At 57.4% G+C, this 18,799-nt stretch overlaps 5 protein-coding genes across 5 annotated transcripts; 1 reads left to right on the forward strand and 4 right to left on the reverse strand.

Moving 5' to 3' along the window:
* Positions 1–35: 35 nt before the first annotated feature.
* B0I36DRAFT_348229 (uncharacterized protein) lies at positions 36–643 on the forward strand (the record flags this gene model as incomplete). The annotated part of the gene is made up of 2 exons (XM_046156663.1): positions 36–171; positions 381–643. 2 exons carry the CDS (start codon positions 36–38, stop codon positions 641–643), a joined length of 399 nt encoding a protein of 132 aa, XP_046013962.1.
* A 733-nt stretch (positions 644–1,376) lies between these two features.
* Positions 1,377–4,543, reverse strand: B0I36DRAFT_241439 (WD40-repeat-containing domain protein; the record flags this gene model as incomplete). The annotated part of the gene is made up of 2 exons (XM_046149844.1): positions 1,377–4,034; positions 4,370–4,543. 2 exons carry the CDS (start codon positions 4,541–4,543, stop codon positions 1,377–1,379), a joined length of 2,832 nt encoding a protein of 943 aa, XP_046013963.1.
* Positions 4,544–5,371: 828 nt separating this feature from the next.
* On the reverse strand, positions 5,372–8,580 carry B0I36DRAFT_320845 (MIF4G like-domain-containing protein). The gene is made up of 4 exons (XM_046153602.1): positions 8,426–8,580; positions 7,841–8,313; positions 6,671–7,754; positions 5,372–6,610 (listed from the first exon to the last, which is right to left on the reverse strand). Exons 1-4 carry the CDS (start codon positions 8,493–8,495, stop codon positions 5,811–5,813), a joined length of 2,427 nt encoding a protein of 808 aa, XP_046013964.1. The 5' UTR covers positions 8,496–8,580; the 3' UTR covers positions 5,372–5,810.
* Positions 8,581–9,647: 1,067 nt separating this feature from the next.
* Positions 9,648–11,438, reverse strand: B0I36DRAFT_105437 (kinase-like domain-containing protein). Its single transcript, XM_046147783.1, has 6 exons — positions 11,222–11,438; positions 10,975–11,147; positions 10,807–10,890; positions 10,388–10,736; positions 9,933–10,331; positions 9,648–9,862 (listed from the first exon to the last, which is right to left on the reverse strand). The coding sequence occupies exons 1-6, from the start codon at positions 11,268–11,270 to the stop codon at positions 9,729–9,731; spliced, it is 1,188 nt and encodes a 395-aa protein (XP_046013965.1). The 5' UTR covers positions 11,271–11,438; the 3' UTR covers positions 9,648–9,728.
* A 5,491-nt stretch (positions 11,439–16,929) lies between these two features.
* On the reverse strand, positions 16,930–17,842 carry B0I36DRAFT_320852 (uncharacterized protein). The gene has a single exon (XM_046153603.1). It carries the CDS (start codon positions 17,453–17,455, stop codon positions 16,940–16,942), a length of 516 nt encoding a protein of 171 aa, XP_046013966.1. The 5' UTR covers positions 17,456–17,842; the 3' UTR covers positions 16,930–16,939.
* Between the last annotated feature and the right edge of the window lie 957 nt (positions 17,843–18,799).

Consider the following 18,799-nt stretch of genomic DNA (forward strand, 5'->3'; position numbering starts at 1 on the left):
CAAGTCTAAATACATCTACACACAAACATACAGCCATGGAGTACCGCACGCCCAAGGACGAGAATGCGCCCGCGATCCAGCGCTTCGGCAAGTGGCTCCGCCTCAAGCAGTACCAGATCGAGGTCACCTTTGGCGTGTACATGTTCACGCCCGTCGAGAAGTCGGTCTTTTGTAAGTCTCCCCTTGGCTCCCTTCTCCTTTCAGTCCTCTCTCTCCCTCCCCCTTCCTACCGCCTCCACCGCTTGTGGTTCAAGACCACTTCCCCAGTGGAAGCTAGCGAGGCGGTAGGAGTACACAACAACAACAACAACACCCAGACAAGATGGCCCAGAAGAAAAGTAATGAATGACAAAATGCTAACCACAAACCACGCAATACAGGGTCCGTAGTCTTCCTCTTCAGCAGCCTCACCCTGCTCGCCTGCGTCCTCTACCTGCCCCAGCACATCGTCTTCATCTCCAACCGCGCCTGGTTCTACGTCAACGGCTACCACGCCGGCGAGCAGCTCTCCTCGTCCGTCTCATCGGCGGGCGGCCTCGTGACGGAGAACAAGGACAAGCTCGCGCTGTCGGTCAGCAGCGCGCTCGGGTCCGCGGCCACGGCGGCCACGACGGCTGGCGGGCAGGTCGTCAGGGAACTATAGGAAAAACGCCCTGCGATTTAAAAACATTTAAGGCAGCGTGCTTGTTCGGCCCCGTTGTCGGTGGGCCTGGGACGACAAGCAGTGATTCACGACGAGGACCACGGGTTGTTGGAACGAGCCTGGATATATACGAGAGGAAGTCGGATCTGTAATGTTTAATGACTGGCACACACACACACACACACACACACACACACACACACTCACTCACTCAAGGCACATGCGGTTCAAAAAGCCGCCCGGCATCTGACGAGGTCCCTATTTCGAGGGAAGTCTACACAAAACGTACGGTTTTCCGTTGATGCCGGAAACGACAGGGCGGGAAGCCGCGGGGATAGTGCAAGAATTCTTTCTCCGCCGCTCCGTGTTGCGAGCGGAAGCAGAACTGGACGAAGGCGTACTCTAACAGCGGCGTGCACTTGGCGTTCCGATGCCTTGATTTCTGGGAGACTTTATATAGAACCTCCAGGGGGCCGGCGACTAACTTATATGCCATGTACAATTTCATGAAAAAGAGGAAATAGATGCACACAATCACGATGACCAAACTTCGAGCGCAAGGCCTATGCTGGAAACATGTTTTCAGTGGTATTCTCTTTCTTGGTCTGGCGGTCGTTCAGAAGCTCGGCCTCCTGTGACTATGTACAGTTGTATTGCTGTTCTTACAGCATACATTCCGGCTGTTTTCTCGGGAACTAACACACACAGCTCAATAACCACAGGCGACGTCACACTACAACCGGAACGAGTAAACCCTCAAAGACCCATCGTCGCCAGCGACCGCGAGCTCTTCCCTCTTGCTCGTCGTCTCCTGTCCAGTCTCAGCGCCCGAGGGCGACCCCGGCCGCCATGACAGCTGCAGCACCGCCTTGGCCAGACACAACCCCGCCGGGACCTCGATGCTCGCCGCCACGCTCAGCGAGGCAGAGTCGATCCGGTGGACGGTGATGTTTCCGGCCTCGGTGCCGACCGCGAGGATGAAGTGGTTGCTGCTGCTCGCGTGCGGGAGGAAGTCGATTGCTGTGACGGGGTGTGTTGACGGTATCGAGCTCGCGAGGACGATGCCTTGTGAGGAGGAGGGGGAGGGAGCCGCAGTCTTGTCGTCTCCAGTGTTTGCCACATCTGATGACGGTGCTGGTGAGGCTTCTTGAGGCGCTGGATCTGGGGAGGATGGTGAGGGCTGGTGCCATAGCTTGACCTGCTTGTCGCGACCCGCCGTGGCAAACACCAGACGACGAGGCTTGGCGGCTTCCAAACCGCTACCCGACGTCGTGGGTGGTGGTGCCCATGCGGCGTCGAGAATCATACGTGTGTGGCCCTTGGGGTTAGTCTGCTTCAGCTTGAAAGAAGTAGCACCACCAGCACCTCCACCCTTCCTGGTCCCGCTCTCCTCGGATGTGGTCGGTGCTGCATTGTCCTCGTTCTGCTCCCGCTCAAACACCGCCCACGCCCGATCTCTGCCGACACTCAGCAGGTACCGGTCGTCAGACGACCAGCGGAGCCTCGTCGCTGTGAGGGTGTGCGCCGCGAGCGGCGGGCGGATCTCTGTCCAGCGCTCCGTCTCGAACAACCTGATGACGGCGTGGTTGAGCGAGCTCGCCTTGCAGGCGCTGGCGATGAGCTTGCCGTCGTGGCTGGCCGCGAGGCACGAGATCTCGTAGCCGTGGCCGTACAGCTTCTCGGCCTCGGGCCAGAGCGTGTGCCGGCTGAGCATGTCCTCAAAAGGCGGGTGCGAGACCGAGGTCGGCGCGAGGAGGGACTTGCGGACCGTCGTGGCCGGGTCGAGGGCATCGCGGTCCGTGTTGTGCGGGTCGGTAGACGCCGGGTCGAGCTCCACGTCGTCGTCGACCGCCTCGATCGCCTTGTTGGACAGGCCGAGCACCGGCATGTTGGCTGCGTCGGGGAGGGCGCTGGCGTCGTTGCCCGGCGCGGCGATGCCGCTCAGTCCTTCGAGCAGGTTTGCTACGGCTTTCGGCTCGCTGAAAACTCGCATGAGCTTCTCGTCCGCTCCCGACACAAAGGAGGTGGCGCCCAGAGTGTCGATGCAGTTGAGATCGTAGCCGTGGATCTGCGGTCTCGACATCTCGTGCCACGTCTCTTGCTCTTCATTCTCCTGACCCGGCCGCTTCCACGAAGCATGGAGTCTCGTCGTCTGATCCAGACTCGTGGACAGGAGGTAATCGCCGTTCTTGGCCCACGCTACGCCAGTGACGCCCCGCGTGTGCCCGCTGATACCGACCTGCGGCAGCCACTGGTCGTCCTTCTCGTTGTAGTTCCACAGTCGCCATGACCCCGTCCGCCCTAGGCACGTCACCGAGTTGCCGTCGGCCGACCACAGTCCTGTCCAGAAGCCGCCCGTGCTGCCTGTTGCCGTGGTCGCTCCCTTTTCCCTGCTGATCTCACCGAGACGTACAGCGGACAACCAGATTCCCGAGGTCGGATCGGCCTCCCATATCGTGAGCGTGTTATCTGCTGATGTGGAGAGGAGCTGTAGGCGTGCAGCCTCTTTCTCCGTGCTGTCATTGGTAGTGGCAGGTCGGCGGACGAACCACTTCGCGCTGTAGATCCAGTCGTCGTGTCCCAGAAGCAGTGCTTCGAAAGTCACAGAGTATTCCTTTCCTTCTGTCCCGGCCTTGAGGCGATGCACCTTGTTCGACGGCGACCGCCCGGGCAGGTAAGCACCAAGGGACGGGTCATTGCCCTCAGCTCTCACTGTGGGCAACTCCGTCCCGGCGTGGAACCTCCAAAGGCGGATGTACTTGTCCTGGCTGGCCGAGGCGAGCAACAAGTTGCCATTCCCGGCCTCCTGGGGATCTCGCACAAAATCGAGAGACCTGATCCAGCCTTCGTGCCCGGATAGCGTGGCCTGGTGCTTGAAGTCTGGGTTCTGCGCAGACTCCGCGACGAAAAGCTGGATCGTATCGCGCGTGCCTGCCGCCGCCAGGATCAGGGGGCTGTTGGCTGCCGTGTCGTCCAAGCGGCTCATTGCGATGGCGAGGGGGAAGAACTTGGGCGTTGGCTTGATTGTCTGGACCACGCGGGACTCCGTGCCATCGAAAGTCCATACTTTGATTGTGGCGTCGGCCGCTCCCGTGGCGAATATCCTCTGATCATTTGACAAGGATGAGGACGTATTGTTGCTGAGCGTGGCGATACAGTTGACTGGCGCCGTGTGGCTCTGGGTGGTCTGTATGCACTCTGCTGTAGTGGCAAGACCATCTTCGCCTTCGGACGATTTCAAGGACCATATCTTGACAGCCTTGTCATCTGATCCGGTGACAATGTATGAGAAGCCCTCATGATCCCTTGCTGCTCGCGGCAGGAACTTGACTGCCTTGACCACCTCGCTGTGACCTGAGAGCAAAGCTGTGATGCCTCTGTTTGTTGAGTCCTGAGTCGGCTCATGTTAGCATCTCAACTAGTTGATATAAGTGCCTCCGTAATTGGGTACCAGGGCGGCTTCATCTTATCAGACGGCACCATACGCGAGTACTTGTTATCTACCAACGCACAGCTCACGTCTCCATCCTTTCTCATTTCGGTCGCAAACAGCTCCTACCAAGATGAGAGGTCACAGGGCCAAGAGACATTCCAGGGCCGTGAAACAGAAGCGCCATCAAGTCAATGGAAGAAGACGGACGCGCGCAATAGAAGCCAGCCAGCCGGGGAAAAACAGACAAACAGCAAAGAGCAGAAAGCAAGGAGCAAAGAGCAAAGTAAACTTACCCTAGGCCGCCAGAGCGCAACATTCAAGTCCGCACCAAACGCCACCGTCCCGTCGGCACCCCAGTCCGCGACGGCCGTCTGTCGGTTCGCGCCCGCAGAGAGATACTCGGGAACCACGGCTGTCGAGGTGGTAGTGGTGGTGTCGCCATTCCCGCCACTATGGGCCGGCCTCATTGGCAGGCTTGTCGATGCCATCGTCGATTGTGAGTCTGATGGCGTTGTCACTGTTGGTTCTGTGCTTGTTGTTGTTGCTGTTGTCGTTGTGGCCGTCGTTGCCATTTTCGCCAAACGCTGGTTTTTCTTCCTACTCTCTCCTCAAGGCCCTTGGGATAGTGCTGGCCACAAGCGGCGGAGCTGCTGCCAAGTCTCCACACGGATATAAGCGTATGCTTGTGTGTGCGTATGCTCGTGGGCGAACGGACGAGTCAAGACGGCACTATTGCGTGCAAGGAATGAGTGAGGTATCCTCGTTGCTGAGCCCTGCTGCTTCCCCCTGCTTTGCGACTAACACCACCCGCCTACGTGTGCATCAAAGTTCCGTCGCCGAGGAATTGGTTGGAGCCCGCCGAGAAAGAATGCAGCAAGGATAGGCGTGCTTCTCCTTTTTCTTCTTTTGGGTATCAAAGATGGCAAAGAAACGTCGATGTCCTGCTCAAATAGTCCAAAGTGTGCAGCTTTTACAGAGCCTGGACAGCTCACGCCATTTACAACCTCAAGTTGCTTGCTGCCTTTTGGCGTTCGCTGCTGCCCCTCCAATGTGGGAACTTTTTTTCTCTGATGGTGGTTTCCGGGCGGGCTGTAACTTGTTAGTCGCCAGATCCCTGCAGCATTATGTCGGGCTGGCAGATGCGTAGTGCCAAACTACCTCGCTCTGGCGTCGACGGGACTGTGGCTGCACAGCTGGCGTGCAGCTGCCAGACTATCCATCTTCAGTGTGCTTGAGCTGCTCTGGACTTCGTGGGCTTGTTTTATGTCGATTCCCTCTCGAGACAGTAAGCAATCGGAAAAATGAGATGTCAGTACTGATCGGGACCCTGGACAATACCACCCCCGATATGGAGATACTCGCACTTGTAGACAGGAAATGGGGCAAGTAAATATCGTGCCTTCTTTCTGATGAAGTATGTGAACGCTGTGGTTTTGAACGGACTTCCTGCTCAAATTTGCAAGCCGACTTTATTCTGCCTCTCTGTCCTTAAAATCAGATCAAATCAAGGAGCTTGAGAAACCAAAGACCCGTCTGCACGATGTGGTAAACACACTCAGGCAACTATGCCTATCGACTACTCTTCTGTTGAAAAAACGCCATATCTTTGCCTCCTAGCTACCGCAAAGTCAAATTCTGCGCGTCCATTGTTCGTTCGGGACAGAAGGCGAACCCGCCCGGTGCTCCAATGATGTTACAAAGCATCTATACAATCCCGGACCCCTTACCAAACCCTCACGCCGAACCGTCGGCCGCAGCACCACCGGCACCCGCGGCGGCAGCGGCAGCATTCTTCCTCTCGGCAAGGAAAGCCTCCTCGATGGCCGACTTGCGTCTAAACACGCGCAGCCACCGCTGGCCCCAGCGCTTTACGAGGTCCTCGTTCCCGTCAGCCGCGCTCGGGTCGAGCATCTGGTCCTTAGTGCCCTGCGCCCAGCTCGTGAGCGAGTCGTCCATGCTCTTGAACAGGTCGCGCATCGCCGCGATCTCGTCCTCGGCACTGACGTCCGGACCCGCTGCGTCGTCGCCGCCACTGCTGCTGCTTACGACCTGCCTGTGACGGCTGGTGACCTTGGCCACGGTGTTGAAGACGAGCTCAAACACCCATGCCTTGCTCAGCGCCTCGCCGTACTTGCCCGCCCGGTCGCTGACGAGCGCCCAATCAATGACCGCTGCGGGTGTGACGATCGAGTAATTGAGCAGCTTCTCGACAATGCTCACCGCGATGCCCGGGTGTGCCGACCAGTACGTCATGACTGCCGTGATAATCTGGGCCCGGACGGCTTCCGATGCGGCGCCCGCGTCAAGGAGTCTGTCCTTTGTGCGCTCGATGCACGCGAGCACGTGCGAGAGCGACTTGGACCCGACCCAGCACACGGCCGTCATGAAGATGTCTGTGCTTGTGACGAGAGGGTCAAGCGCCTGGTCAAGCGCTGTCGAGTGGATGCGATCGATGACAGGCTGGATCTCCTCATCTGGAGCTTTGCGCTTGAGTAGCGACGCGAGCTCCTTCCCTTCGGCGGAGAATGGCGTGTCTGTGTCCTTTGTCAGTATCAAAATGTTGGATGCACCAGGCTCAAGGCAGGCAAACGTACGCTCATCATTGTATTTGAAGTCTGGGGTGTCCTGCTCCTTCTCAGGTCCAATCAAGACCTGGTACGGCTCTGGAAGTGTGCCCTTGATACGCTGGGCGAAGCTGAGCCGGATCTCCTTGTCGAGGGCGCCAACGATAAAGGCCTTGCGAGGATCCGTGTTTGGCAGTTCTACGTCGTTCACCCACTCGGCCCACTTCCACATGAAGCCAAAATTGCTGAGGTGGTGTGTGAACCAGTCGAGGAAGCGGTAGGCAAGCTCGAGATCCAGCCAATGCTGGTTCTGGTACATGTAGCGGATGGCTCTCCCCAAGCTGGGAGCCACTGCGGCGGGGGCGAGTTTACAGGCATCGGTGAGCACCGCGTGGTAGTAAACGAGCTTCTGCTCGGGAGCAGGAAGCTGGAAGAGCTGCGAGAAGACCGCATCAACAGCAATGTCCTCAGGCTTCCAAGTCGAGCGACCATCGTCGATGTCCCGAAGGCGATCAAACGGCGTAGCGCGCTTGACGAAGGTGCCCGGCGCATAATAGCAGTCCACGTCGATGAGGAACCGTGCGGTGACTGTGCGGTTGAAATGTAAAACATTGATGGTGTCGACCAGACCGTCTCGGATCAACGAGGAGGCGAGATCGCTTGTCGGCGGCACGGACTCGATCTCCTGGTTGGCGTATACCGAGAAGTATATCTCCGGGAACAGAAGCCGGGGTCCAGCCACGACGGTCTCTGGGATTGTGATAGGAGGGAGCGCGTGCTTCTGCGCACTGTCGAGCTTCTCCTGCTGCTCAATTTCCTCGGGAGGCATTTGCCACGGCCGTGGCAAGCAAGACAGCGCCCAGCCATTCGTCGCCTCCTTTTGTAGTTGGTTCTGGAGCAGGCCAATCAAGCTGAGGTTGGCAGTCGGGCTCTCCTCGCCTTCTTGGACCTGGTATGGATCGATCAGGACCTGGAGCGCGTGCGGTTCGGAGGCGATGACGTCGGTCTTGTCCATGATCTCGGCGGCCTTGTGCTGCCACTGGCTTGCTGGCCCGGTGGCCATGATGTATGGGATCGTGAGCAGGATGATCTTGACGATTTCGGTACCGATAGTCTATTTCGCAGGACATTCGAGATATTAGCCACCAAACAAGCCAAACTTGGGCGCGTGTGCGCGCGTTGTCAAAACTGGGCACCTACATCATCTGAGCTAGCAGTCTGCAAATCCACGGCGCGGCTGAACAGCTCCTCTAGCACGGGGAACAAGCCGTCACCCTCGAGGCATGCCTGCAAACAGGCAAGCAGCTTCAAGTAGAGCTTGACCTCGCGCCACTCGCCGGCCTGGATCCTCTCCTGTGTGGCGCTCGCAAGGCGGGCGAGCAGGTCGCCGAGAAGCTCTGGCTTGAGGGAGTTGACGACGAGCACGACGGCGGCGACGAATGGGGTCTTGAGCGGCTGCTCGACGGCCATCTGAGGAATCAATTCGAGCAAGCAGGCGCGGACGTCCTTGTCGTCGGCCGGCGCATCTACAATGAGCTGCGCGACTGCTTGCACCTCCTCGTGCCAGCGCTTCAAGGGCGTCTCGGCCAGCCCGAGGAGCTGCTTGCGGATGCGCGTGTGCGCCGGCGCGTCGTACCGCCGTCTCTGGTTGCGGCGATCGTAATCGTCGTCATCTGAGGAGGGAGTGATGGATGTCAGCGAGCTGATGACCCAGCTCAATGGCGCAACGCGCCTGCGCGGAGGTGTCCGGAGTGGTCGTGGGAACTGCGGCTCTCGCAAACTTACCTCGATACCGCCGCTTGCGACCTCCATAGCCGCCTCCGCCACCGTGGTGTCTGTTCTCGTGATCGCCCATGATGTCAAGGATGCCGATTGACAGCTGTGAAGAGGATTGAAACCACGTTTGGGGCCGGGGACGGCACTCGTTGTGCTTCGTAGCGTCTGCTGTGAGCTCCGTCTGAATTTCTGCAGGGGGCTTGGACACGCTAGCGCAGCAACGAGCCAGGCACAGTAGGGTGTGACGCGCACTGAGCACGGACCCTCGAGTGAGTTGGGTCTCCACGAGCTCGGCGTCACTTTGCACGCATCACAGAAACCTCACCCATCTTGAGCTTCGCTTACAACGATGCCTTCTTGGGAAAGTCACTTCTTCTTCTGGGGCAAATGTTCTGTCCGGCAGATGGGACATTGCCGCATTTTAGATCGGCACGTCTTTGAAGAATTATGCAATTTGACTAGTATTGTTTTTGATATTCGAGTCGGACATGTATTGAGACTTGCATCCATGGTCCAGCAGCAGTGCTGTACACTTCTATTTCGCCAAACTCGAGCTGCACAAGTGATTTCTCGTCCTTTTGAACCTTTCTTTTGCTTCACCCGCTTTGGGGTATAGTCCGCTGCATCACGGTAGATAAGAAATAGGAAAATTAGTCTGGCTGGTGGAATAGCGCCACCCCGGGACATCCGATCGGTGTTGCAAAGAAACCCCCATAGGCGTACCGAGCATGGATTCAATACACCGTCTTGTGTCTTCCTCCTGAGCCCGTTCTGACAAATGCAGCCTTGACCTGGTTGTCCAACAAGCTTTGAGCACACCAGCATACGTCGTGTGCCTCGTTTGATCTGTAAAAGAGTTTGCAACGAGTCGCCGCAGTTTTCCCGACCGTCTCGCTCCCGAGCGGGACAGAGACGTTGGGAAAAGCAAGATGCCGTGCTAGATCAGTAAACAGAAGTCTAAGGACGCCAGTCGAAGATCGCTTCTTGGATGTTTGTGTCCATGATTCATGTTGGCATTTGCCAGAGTTTCAAAGCTGAAGCGTGCACAAATCGGCATTTGTGGAAACCTGCAATTTTCCAGACCAAAATTCCCTCTCCTTGACAACCCTAAAGGCTGAAGATACAGCAATGTCTCTTGAGTCTCTGGCATGCAGTGACTAGACTCAAAGGACGTAGCTCTCGCGCTCCAGTCACTGCTTCAGGAACCCTCATTTTGTGTTTCTGTGCTTCGTCCGTTGAGTCATTGCCATTGTGCTCAGAAGGTCCGAGGTGTCGGCAAGCAACGGGCGGTACTGGGGCTCATGTTTTTGCATCAATCCAGCTTGGCCATCATTTCTGACTTGGCCAGTGGTGTGAAGTTGTCGATGTCGAGCCCCCTGGAGAGGAGAACGGGCTTCATGTGAGCTGGGACGAGCTTGTGGTTCAGCTGTGGCGCTATGGAGAGTTCTGTGTTCACCATGATGTGATTAGCAAGGGCGGCAGAAAACAATATGCTATGTGAAGGACGGCATCATACCGTGCTTGGAGAAGTCAAAGAGGCTGGGTAGATCTCGAAGATTGCCCGTTGAGTGGCGGGAGTCTGGGAGCTTGGTTCCCGGATCCCGCAGCTCATCGAAGAAGGGATGGACCATCGCGTCAATCGCGCTCAGGCGCTCTGTGGGAGTATACTCGAGAAGCCGCCCGATAAGATCCAACGCATTGGCGTCTGCCCTGCGGAAGACCTTGCTGAAGGGATGGGGCTTGATTTGTGGGAACTTGTGCTCCATGTAGTTGGGGTTCATTGTGCGGATCTGGTCCCTAGTTGGTGTTCCAAGCACTTTGATGATCTCCACCAACTGGTCAATGCCTGATTCACCAGGGAAAAGGGGCTGTCCAAGCATGAGCTCTGCCATGACACAGCCAGTGGACCATACGTCTGCGCATCGTTAGCATGCAACTCGACCCAAGAGGCGACAAAGTCTATGCGCTTACCAATCTTGGTAGTGTAGTTTGTCGCACCAAAGATGAGTTCTGGAGCACGATAATATCTGGAGCAGATGTACGAGACATTTGGCTCATTCTCGACAAGGATTTTGGCGCTTCCAAAGTCGCACAGCTTGAGTATGCCACTGTTTGGGTCAAGGAGAAGGTTTTGTGGCTTGATGTCGCGATGGCAAATTCCTTGTGAGTGGATGTATGCGAGGGCGCGGAAGAGCTGGTAGATGTAGAGCTTGACCTCCAGGATGGGCATGGTCGTCTTCATCTTGTTGAAGAAACGAGAAGCTCGGTAGACAGTCTCAGGCACAAATTCTTGCACCAAGTTGAGGTAGACTTCGTCCTTCTGTGATTCTGTTAGTGCTCGGCACACACGGGACTGGATGGTGCACGCAGCCTCGGAAGAACGTGCTTACCCGTTCGCCATTGCTGTAATAGAATGCCTTCAGCTGTACAATGTTCGGGTGCCGAACGATGCGCATGATCTGAAGCTCACGGTTCTGTTGGCAGCGACGAGTTTTGCGTTAGCATTCACAGAGTCGATACGCCTGAGGGGAAAGCATTCAGCGGCAAGCAGATCTAACCTTGAATCTCTTGTCCTGAAGAACACGCTTGATGGCTGCATCTTCTCCCGAAGGAGACAGCTTGGTCTGGAACACTACACCAAAGGAGCCGTTGCCGACAATCTTGCAATTGGTATACTGGAGCTCTCTAGTCTCTCCGGTGATTCCATCCTGCACTTTCTCTCGCACGATTTCTGTCGCAAAAATTTAGTACCACGGGTGGAGAAGAGGGCTGGCCATCGCTCATGCATGGAGCTGGTGTCCTTACCTCCCATACGGAGCGTATTGAACGCCGCTGTCGGGCGATTTTGGGACATGCTGAAGACTGTAGAATTGCTCGGAGGGACAGTCTTGTCGCTGGGCTAGCACGTCTTGTTGTGAAAGTCGCCGGGGATGCTTTCGCGCTTTGAAGGCGTGGTGGTGCGAGAATGTCCTGACGCTCCGAACCGAGACGAGTTGCTCGCTACTATTTGTGGATGCCGTCGAACCTGCCAGTGCCAATGGAACGATCTTGCACGCGCAATTGGAACGAAGGACGGGATCGGATGGAGCAGCCCAGCGAGGTAAGATGCAAAGACGCCGCGGAAGCCGGTTTCGAAGGATCGAGTGCTGGCGGAGGCGTGGAATTGAGGCGGGTAGTGATGTGCTAGGCCGATGCTGGTTGATGGCTGGGAGCGGGCCACGAAAGGCAGTGGTGGCCCAGAGATCTGGAACGCGGGGTCAAGGATTTGCGAGATGAGGAAATCGTGCCGTGGCTACATGAAAAGGCAAGGAGAGACGAGACGGGAGGTTAGCACATGCAAGAATCCTTAGGAAGCAGAGGTCTCGCTTGACTCGCAGCGATGAGGGATGGGGCTGACTCCAGGAAGGACGAAGGCACATACGAGAAAGAGGGTGTATCGAGCGGGGTGGGGATGGCAGGAAATGCAGGTGGGCTTTCTGGACGGGGATGGGGAGTGAGCAGCGGGCCCGTGGTGGCAGCAGCTGCGGTGGAGGGCGAGGGACGACGCAGACGAGCAGCGGCGGCGACAGCGGGCGGCGGCGGCGGCGGGGGTGGACAAGCACTTGCAGCCCAGCCCATGAGGTAATAGCTGGGGCAGTTCTGAGCAGTTGGTCTCGGGCACCCTGCCACGCTAGCCCAGCAGCAGCAGCAAGAGGCGACAAAAGAGGCAGAGAAGACAGAGAGACGGAGACCACCACCAGCAGAGCCGGGCGGCAGGGCCCGAAAGAGGACCTGGTGAGGCAACACTGCAGATGCAGCAGGGCCATGGATGGCCTGGGGCAAGGAGACGGCCGCACGCTGGCTCGTCCTTCAAGAGATGGACTCGGCCCCCGTGGAGACACCAATAGGCTTTGCCAGCTGTGTACGTGTTCTCGCCGCTCGTCTCGCAGAGACCGAGATGCAGCACTCGAGAGGGCAACTGCTTCTCGACTGAGGTTGGGATGTCATTGCGCGAGGACACCACTGTCTCTGGTGCGTCTCCATCCAAGTCGCACGCATCAGATGAGCGACTGCATATGCTGGAGGGGCGAGGGTACGGTAGGGCAGTGACGCTTCGACGAGGCACTGCACGTGCGTGCCTGCGCAAGACTGGTGTCTTTGTCTAACTCTGGTCTCTAGAGGCCTGGGCGGGTAATGGGCTTGGAGCGGGGGGCTTTGGGCCGGTGGTCGGGCACGCCAGTCTGCAGAGCTGCCGCGTCCGATCCCGCGACCGACGAACGGCTACAGAGTACGTGGCTCAGCAGGGCCACGATGGCCAGGCTCCGGGAGTTTGTGTCTTGCCCATCGCAGGAGAGGCTTCTCTGGCGCAGGTCCAGCGCACTGCGGGGGCTTGAAAGGACCTTTGACGTTGTTCGAAGGAGACGGGCAGTGGTGAAGCTCGACAGGGCGGCTGCAAAGCTAGCTCTATCAAGAGGGGAGCACGCGAGGCTGGTCTGGGGAACTGGACGGCGCGGTCTGGAACGGGCACTGGGTTTGCTGAGGCTCACCTTTGGATCGTTCGGAGCCTGTAGAGGCCACTTGCTGGCTCTGTCGGGACTCGATCAAGAGGCGTCGCGGAACGGAATGGTCGTTACAGATGTCGGCGATGATGGCACGAGAGAGAGAGTCGAGCTCGAGTCTGGGCGGGCGCGGCAGGCAGGGCCGGGGTCGTCAGAGGTTGGCTGTGGCTGCTGGACGAGTTGGGAGCTGTGATGTGAGGGGTCGAATTGAGGGCGTCTGAGCATGGGAGCTCTCGAGGCCGTGCCGGGGGGCCCTGGCCCGTTGATTGTGGTGAGCCTCCTCTCTGCCCAGGTGCCTCTTCTGCCCGGATGGCGAGGTGGGCCTGGCTGGGCGTGGTGGGGCCCGCCGCTCGAGCATGTTGTGGGCACCAGGTGCCCATCCATCCTCGAGCGAGCACCACCACACGATGCTCCTGCCCGGTGTGGGCCACGGGCAGGTCTTGTGCCTCATGGTGGAGTCCTCTGGGGCCATGGCTGACCTCAGAGCACCCGCCAGCAGCAGCACGGCGGGGTCCGCCTGGTCTGTCCACGCCTCTCCATGATGGCATGAGCTCCTCACGTGGCCTTCGGCAGTCTTGCCGGTCAACTGCACTCCGTCACATAACTACTGCTTCTGAAGCCGCTCCGTCGGTGCTCACCATGGATCACCAATGTCCTGGTGCGGACGGACGTGGGCAGTAATTCATCTTCCACCGGTACGGCCCGCCCTGGCCGTTTCTGTTGAGATGGTGCTGCATGTCTCACAAAATGTTCTACGCTCAGGGCGGTGGCTGGCTGCATCAATAGCAACACGAGTTATGTGCTCGCATCACCCTTCTATCATCCGAGCGCTCGTCGCTACCACAAAGACGGGCTTTCGCTCCTTCTGGGCTTTCTAGCATTTTGCCGTCAGCCAAAACCACGAGTTGGTAGCCCGTCAGAGGCCCTGAAGACATGGTGGCCACCTAGACCCCTTGACAATGCTGAAGCTCCAGGCTCTACATCTCGTTGGAGTCTGAGGAAGACTGAACCATGAGGTGTTTGACCAAATCTTTGGTGCGGGTTATTATACGCTGTCCCGTGATCGTGGCTCGCAAGACTGGTGCTCCAGTCGGAATCGGCTGGGCCAACGTTACAGACGATGCATCGCTTAATAGGGACTCGATTATTGCGGGCCTGGAATGCGCCTGGGAAAGGTTGCATACGGGCAGCTTTTGCGGGCTCTTCGAGAGGGTTCGCACCGTCATGACTGGTTAACCTGTTTGGTGGTAATTTCGCGCCATTGAGCTGATCGACAACGGTGATCGTCTTGATGACCCCTGCTGGTGACACTGCTTTAATTATGTCTCGACGCGGCCGCTGTTTCGTTGATGGTGTAGTAATCTCCGTGGGTAAGGGCGAGTTCAAATCGCCATGAGTGGTCGGTCAATCAGCAGTATTGTGTTGGGACTTTGAGCAGGCTGGGATTTGTCAATCGAGAGCACCGCCGTGCTGTCCATGAGCTGCCCAAGCATTGATGACGGCTACTCAGCACGGCGTGGAATAGGGCCTTGCCGTCTCTGCACACACATAAAGCCAAGATTAAACGTCCTGCGTATTGTCCAGAGTAACAGGTGCTCCTGGTGGCGTTCATCGCCAAGTTATGAAGTCCCTGGACAAGCAATGCGGACTCCGCGGACAAAAGAATGCAAGACGGCGAGATGACGACTATCTGGCGCGACCTCAGCACGACTTGATGTCAAATGGTGTCGTCTAGTTGGTCAAGGCCAAGCGGTAGCGGCGCTTGCCGGGGTCTGCTGCGGCCGAAGGACCTTGAGATGAACTAAACCAGGCCAGCCTAGTAGTGCTCCTTGGATGACGCCGTCAGAGCTAAATGCGGAGCGGTCAAGGTCAAGGATGGACCGCGGATCCGGTTCCGAGCAGGTCTGAAACATCCCATGGATGGTGGTGGAGGGTGCTTGAATATTGTCTCGATGGTTGATGTATGAACATGTTGTTGCTGTTGATGCCCTTGTTGATGTCGTCTTTCGTGAGCGAACGCTGTGGCTGTGCGTGGGCATCGTTCTCCTCACAGCAACCTCCCACCCGCGACAGTCACGCCGCCAGGTGCAACCAGAAACTCCGCTCACCCTGAACCAACTGGGAGGCGCCTGGGATGCAGGATACGAGAGCAACAAAGGCGCTTGTCTCTCTAGGCGACGCTGGAGAGGTCTGGAGCAGGTTCACGAACCAGGTCGAACTCACCAAAGCGCATTGGCCCATAACTCATTGGCCGGATACCCGCCCGTCACGGACCACTTTACTTGCCTTAGTCAGCATCAGGCACAGCTGAGGGCCTGGCGGCGCGTGCCCATCGCCCGCGAGCGCACTGCTCCAACCAGCCAACCATACGGGATGCGTGTGCTGACCGGTTTCCCTCGACTTGGCGTCGCCCCACTGCCCATCTGGTGCAACCCAATCTGTGCCAGATGAGATCCACGGCACCAACACAACACAGCACAAGCACGCACAGTGGCCAGCAGCAGGGGTCCGTTGACGACAATGCCATTGACCTTGACCTCGACCGCCTCGGACCAACGACAACGAGCAACTGCAGAAACAAGAAGCGCGGCCATCCAGCCGATTTATGTCAGCTTCTGCGCCTCCAGCAGCCACGCCGACGGCAGCTGATAAGCTCAGACAAGCCCGCCTTGGTCCGCAGACCAGACAGGAGCCAGCGCCCGCCAGGCGAAACGCCTTGCCGAAACGGACGGCTGAGGGTGGGATGGCAAGCCCGCGTGATCCCCCCTTCCGAGCACCTGTTGTTGGTCGCCCCAGAATTCAACGTTTCTGGCGCCCTGCCCTGCCTGCCCCGGCCGGCCCTGGTCTGGAGAGCTTGACAGCGACTGAGCCTCAACCCCGCGCCTGGGCTATGTGCGAATGCTTGGAAATCTTTGCGTGGTCAGCAGACAGGCTTCTGAACCCGATCCCGGTAGGCAGGCAGGCAGGCAGGCAGGAGGAGCCGGCCACAGGACCGTTCATGTGTCCGAGCTGTCTTTTTGCTTTTTCCTCTTTTCTCTCTTGACAGAAGAGTTTTCCGAGAGAAGGCACCGTGCAGAGAACACAGAGAACGACATATCGAAGCGACTGTCTCAGGCCATCTGAGATTGCTGGTGTCTGCGCCGCTGCTGTGGACAGACTGCCGCGCACCACGACCAGGGCTCCCAAGCTGCGTGCGTGTCCCAGGCATTCTGAAGGTCATGGGATCACCTCTGGCTCGTACTAGCGCCGGCCCAGCGCAGGCCAATGTACGCCACAGCTTAAACTTGCCGCAGAGTCCACGACAACCACGAATCCTGCCGCCACGCCGCGTTGAGCGACAATTGGTCCGTTCCTGAATTGGCCTGCTAAAGGCACATGTCATGCCGTCGTCTCCTCATCTGCATGAGCGTTTTGTCGACAAGATTGCCGCATGGTCTTGTCACAGACATAGACGTCGCATGGCACAGTACAGCGCATACAGAATCGCCTCTACGTCTGGCTGCAGCGTGCCGGGGGACGCTTCTTGTACAGCACTGTATCCTTAAGATCACCATCCCAGTATTCGATATGGCGGACAGCGCTGACCCACGCCGTCCGGTCTGATGACGATCAGGCACTCGGAATCCTGGCCACGCCAGGGCTCCAAGCAGTAGGCTCACAGCTTCCCGGCGAGCCGGTCTCGCTGGGCTGGCAGGCTAGGGCAAGGCACCCCAGCCCCTGGCGGCCACTCCCAGGGACTCCTGTCGGGAGCCATTGGCCTGCTGGCCCGGCGTCTTGGTGGGACCGGTACGCCATTTCTTGGGTACACGTGAACAACTAGTTTCTGCAACTCGGGCTGCGTTCAACGATGTGGATCGCCGCCAAGTATCCACCTGCACCCTGGCCCGGGCAGCCCGCCCAGGATTGATAGGTACGTCTGCAAGTCTAACTTCGTCTTCGGATTCACACGCAGTTCCGATCTCGCCTGTTCGAGGTCATGTCCTCGTCAAATGGCCGATGGACAATCCAATGCCTTCGAATGCATCATTGCAGGGCTAAGGAGTGTGTTCCAGTGTTGGGAATCTTCCGAGTGGCAATTGGTTGCATCAACACTGTTCTTGTCAAACCAGCCCATGAGCGGCACGCAGGCCAGCCCAACCGTGGCACCGACCCCTGGCCAGCAAATGCCGACATCGCCTTTGCCAAACGTCTCAATACTAGTGTGCCGAGTGCGACAAGACAGCGAATTTGCGCTTGCCATGTGAATCCTTGTCGGCGCCGTCCACGTCAACCACAGGGCAGTGCTACTAATTCCAGGCACAGATGACACATTTCGGCGAATTCCAAACCGCGTCAGGCTGGCAGGCCTAGGGATGGGACTAGCCACAAGAACCCTTGAAAACAGTAGAGCAACACATAGGCTCAAAAAGGCGGCTGAAGAAAGCCTAGACCGCTCGAAAGCACCGGCCGCCGGGGAGCCCTCTCTTTGACGTCCGTGAATACCCAGGCGGTCACGATGCATCTGACTCGACTCGGAACAAAATGCGTGCCGCTGATCACCTCCTATGGGCGGCTGCCCAGCCTACCTATTCGAGACTTGGCCCTTGCTCTATTTGGTCGGACCTTGCATTACTCTCCGCTAGTGTGGTAGCCGTGATGGGCCGGGGGACCACGGGAGATGGACACACTTGCGCGCGGTCACGGACCATTTCTTACGGTGGATATTATCACGGGATCTAATGAGGTTCTGGTCACAGGTTCGCGCGAATGGGTAACCCGTCAGGGGGATCCCTCCGGATGGGCCGGCCAGGACCCTTGACCAAAAGGCAATGGTCGCTTATCTAGATCCCCAGCCGTGACATGCTGATATTTGTATGTGCTAATACATGTTGCTTAAACTGGTGGACGGCCCTCGATATGCACTGACCGTGCTTTTCACCAGCAACATGTAGTCGCGTCTCACGACAGGTGCCACGACAGCTCATTGGGATGAGAATGTGGCTGCTTGTTGTCACGTCGCGGTCAGCTAACCGTGTACGAATAGCTTCTCTCCTCCTCACTGAACGGGGAAACTATTCCGGAAACCTGATGATTTACCAGTGATATATGGCTATACCGTCATGACCCTGCCGTGCTCTGTAGAGTGGTTCCATCATGTCTTCTTCTGGACAATACACCTTGTATCTAGAGGCGTTCTTGCCTAGGGGTCCGAGATGAGTTAATGTAAGACAGTCCAGAGTCCGTTGGTACCTCCCAGGATCCCCCCCCCCCCACTTCCTCCCTATCTCTTTGCGGCTCAAAATCCTGCTGCCACTGTCTGTTACGAATGGAGAAGCTGGGAACCGGAAATTGACTGTGGTAAAAAATAAATAGAGAAAACTTGCCTTTTTCCCAATTTTGGGGGTTACGCATTTACCGCGGTTGTCAATGATGCTCGAACGATCGACGCAGATCATTCATCTTGCACTGGCTTTCTTCGTCGACTGGCTACGCGGTGATGAGGCTTCCAACTCTCCGTCTAGTTTCGTGTTGCAGGCTTCTAGTCCAGGGAGAGCTGATGTATCTGTTGGTCTTACTAGCCTGGACGGACCAGACTCATGGAGTTCGAGAATTCACATGTAGGAGTAGGGATACATTACGTCAGTGTACATGTGTTGTGAAGTTGTTCTCACGCAAATAGCGGATCGATCCATACCAGCAAATTTCATGATTAGAATGATTCACCGTGCAGGCACCACCTTTGGGACATTTGTTCGTCTCTATGCTAGCTATGATTCGTATGGGGAATGGTGGCCGCTTGGAACCTGAGTGTTATCGGATGTTTGGTATCACGGCCGAGGGGGCTCGGTGGAAACCACTGGGAAAG

The sequence above is a fragment of the Microdochium trichocladiopsis genome (assembly GCF_020744255.1).
Source record: "Microdochium trichocladiopsis strain MPI-CAGE-CH-0230 chromosome Unknown B0I36scaffold_4, whole genome shotgun sequence".
In the NCBI taxonomy this organism is placed as follows: Eukaryota; Fungi; Ascomycota; class Sordariomycetes; order Xylariales; family Microdochiaceae; genus Microdochium; species Microdochium trichocladiopsis.

What these genes read in the sequence shown, in the direction of transcription:
- B0I36DRAFT_320845 (XM_046153602.1), bottom strand. Translation starts at nt 8,495, where the DNA reads ATGGGCGATCACGAGAACAGACACCACGGTGGCGGAGGCGGCTATGGA. An exon ending in TCGCAAGCGGCGGTATCGAG is followed by an intron (nt 8,314 to 8,425) that starts GTAAGTTTGCGA and finishes CTCCCTCCTCAG; the next exon opens with ATGACGACGATTACGATCGC. An exon ending in CTTCAAATACAATGATGAGC is followed by an intron (nt 6,611 to 6,670) that starts GTACGTTTGCCT and finishes CAAAGGACACAG; the next exon opens with ACACGCCATTCTCCGCCGAA.
- B0I36DRAFT_105437 (XM_046147783.1), bottom strand. Translation starts at nt 11,270, where the DNA reads ATGTCCCAAAATCGCCCGACAGCGGCGTTCAATACGCTCCGTATGGGA. An exon ending in CAATACGCTCCGTATGGGAG is followed by an intron (nt 11,148 to 11,221) that starts GTAAGGACACCA and finishes TTTTTGCGACAG; the next exon opens with AAATCGTGCGAGAGAAAGTG. An exon ending in ATTACAGCAATGGCGAACGG is followed by an intron (nt 10,737 to 10,806) that starts GTAAGCACGTTC and finishes ACAGAATCACAG; the next exon opens with AAGGACGAAGTCTACCTCAA.
- B0I36DRAFT_320852 (XM_046153603.1), bottom strand. Translation starts at nt 17,455, where the DNA reads ATGCATCGTGACCGCCTGGGTATTCACGGACGTCAAAGAGAGGGCTCC.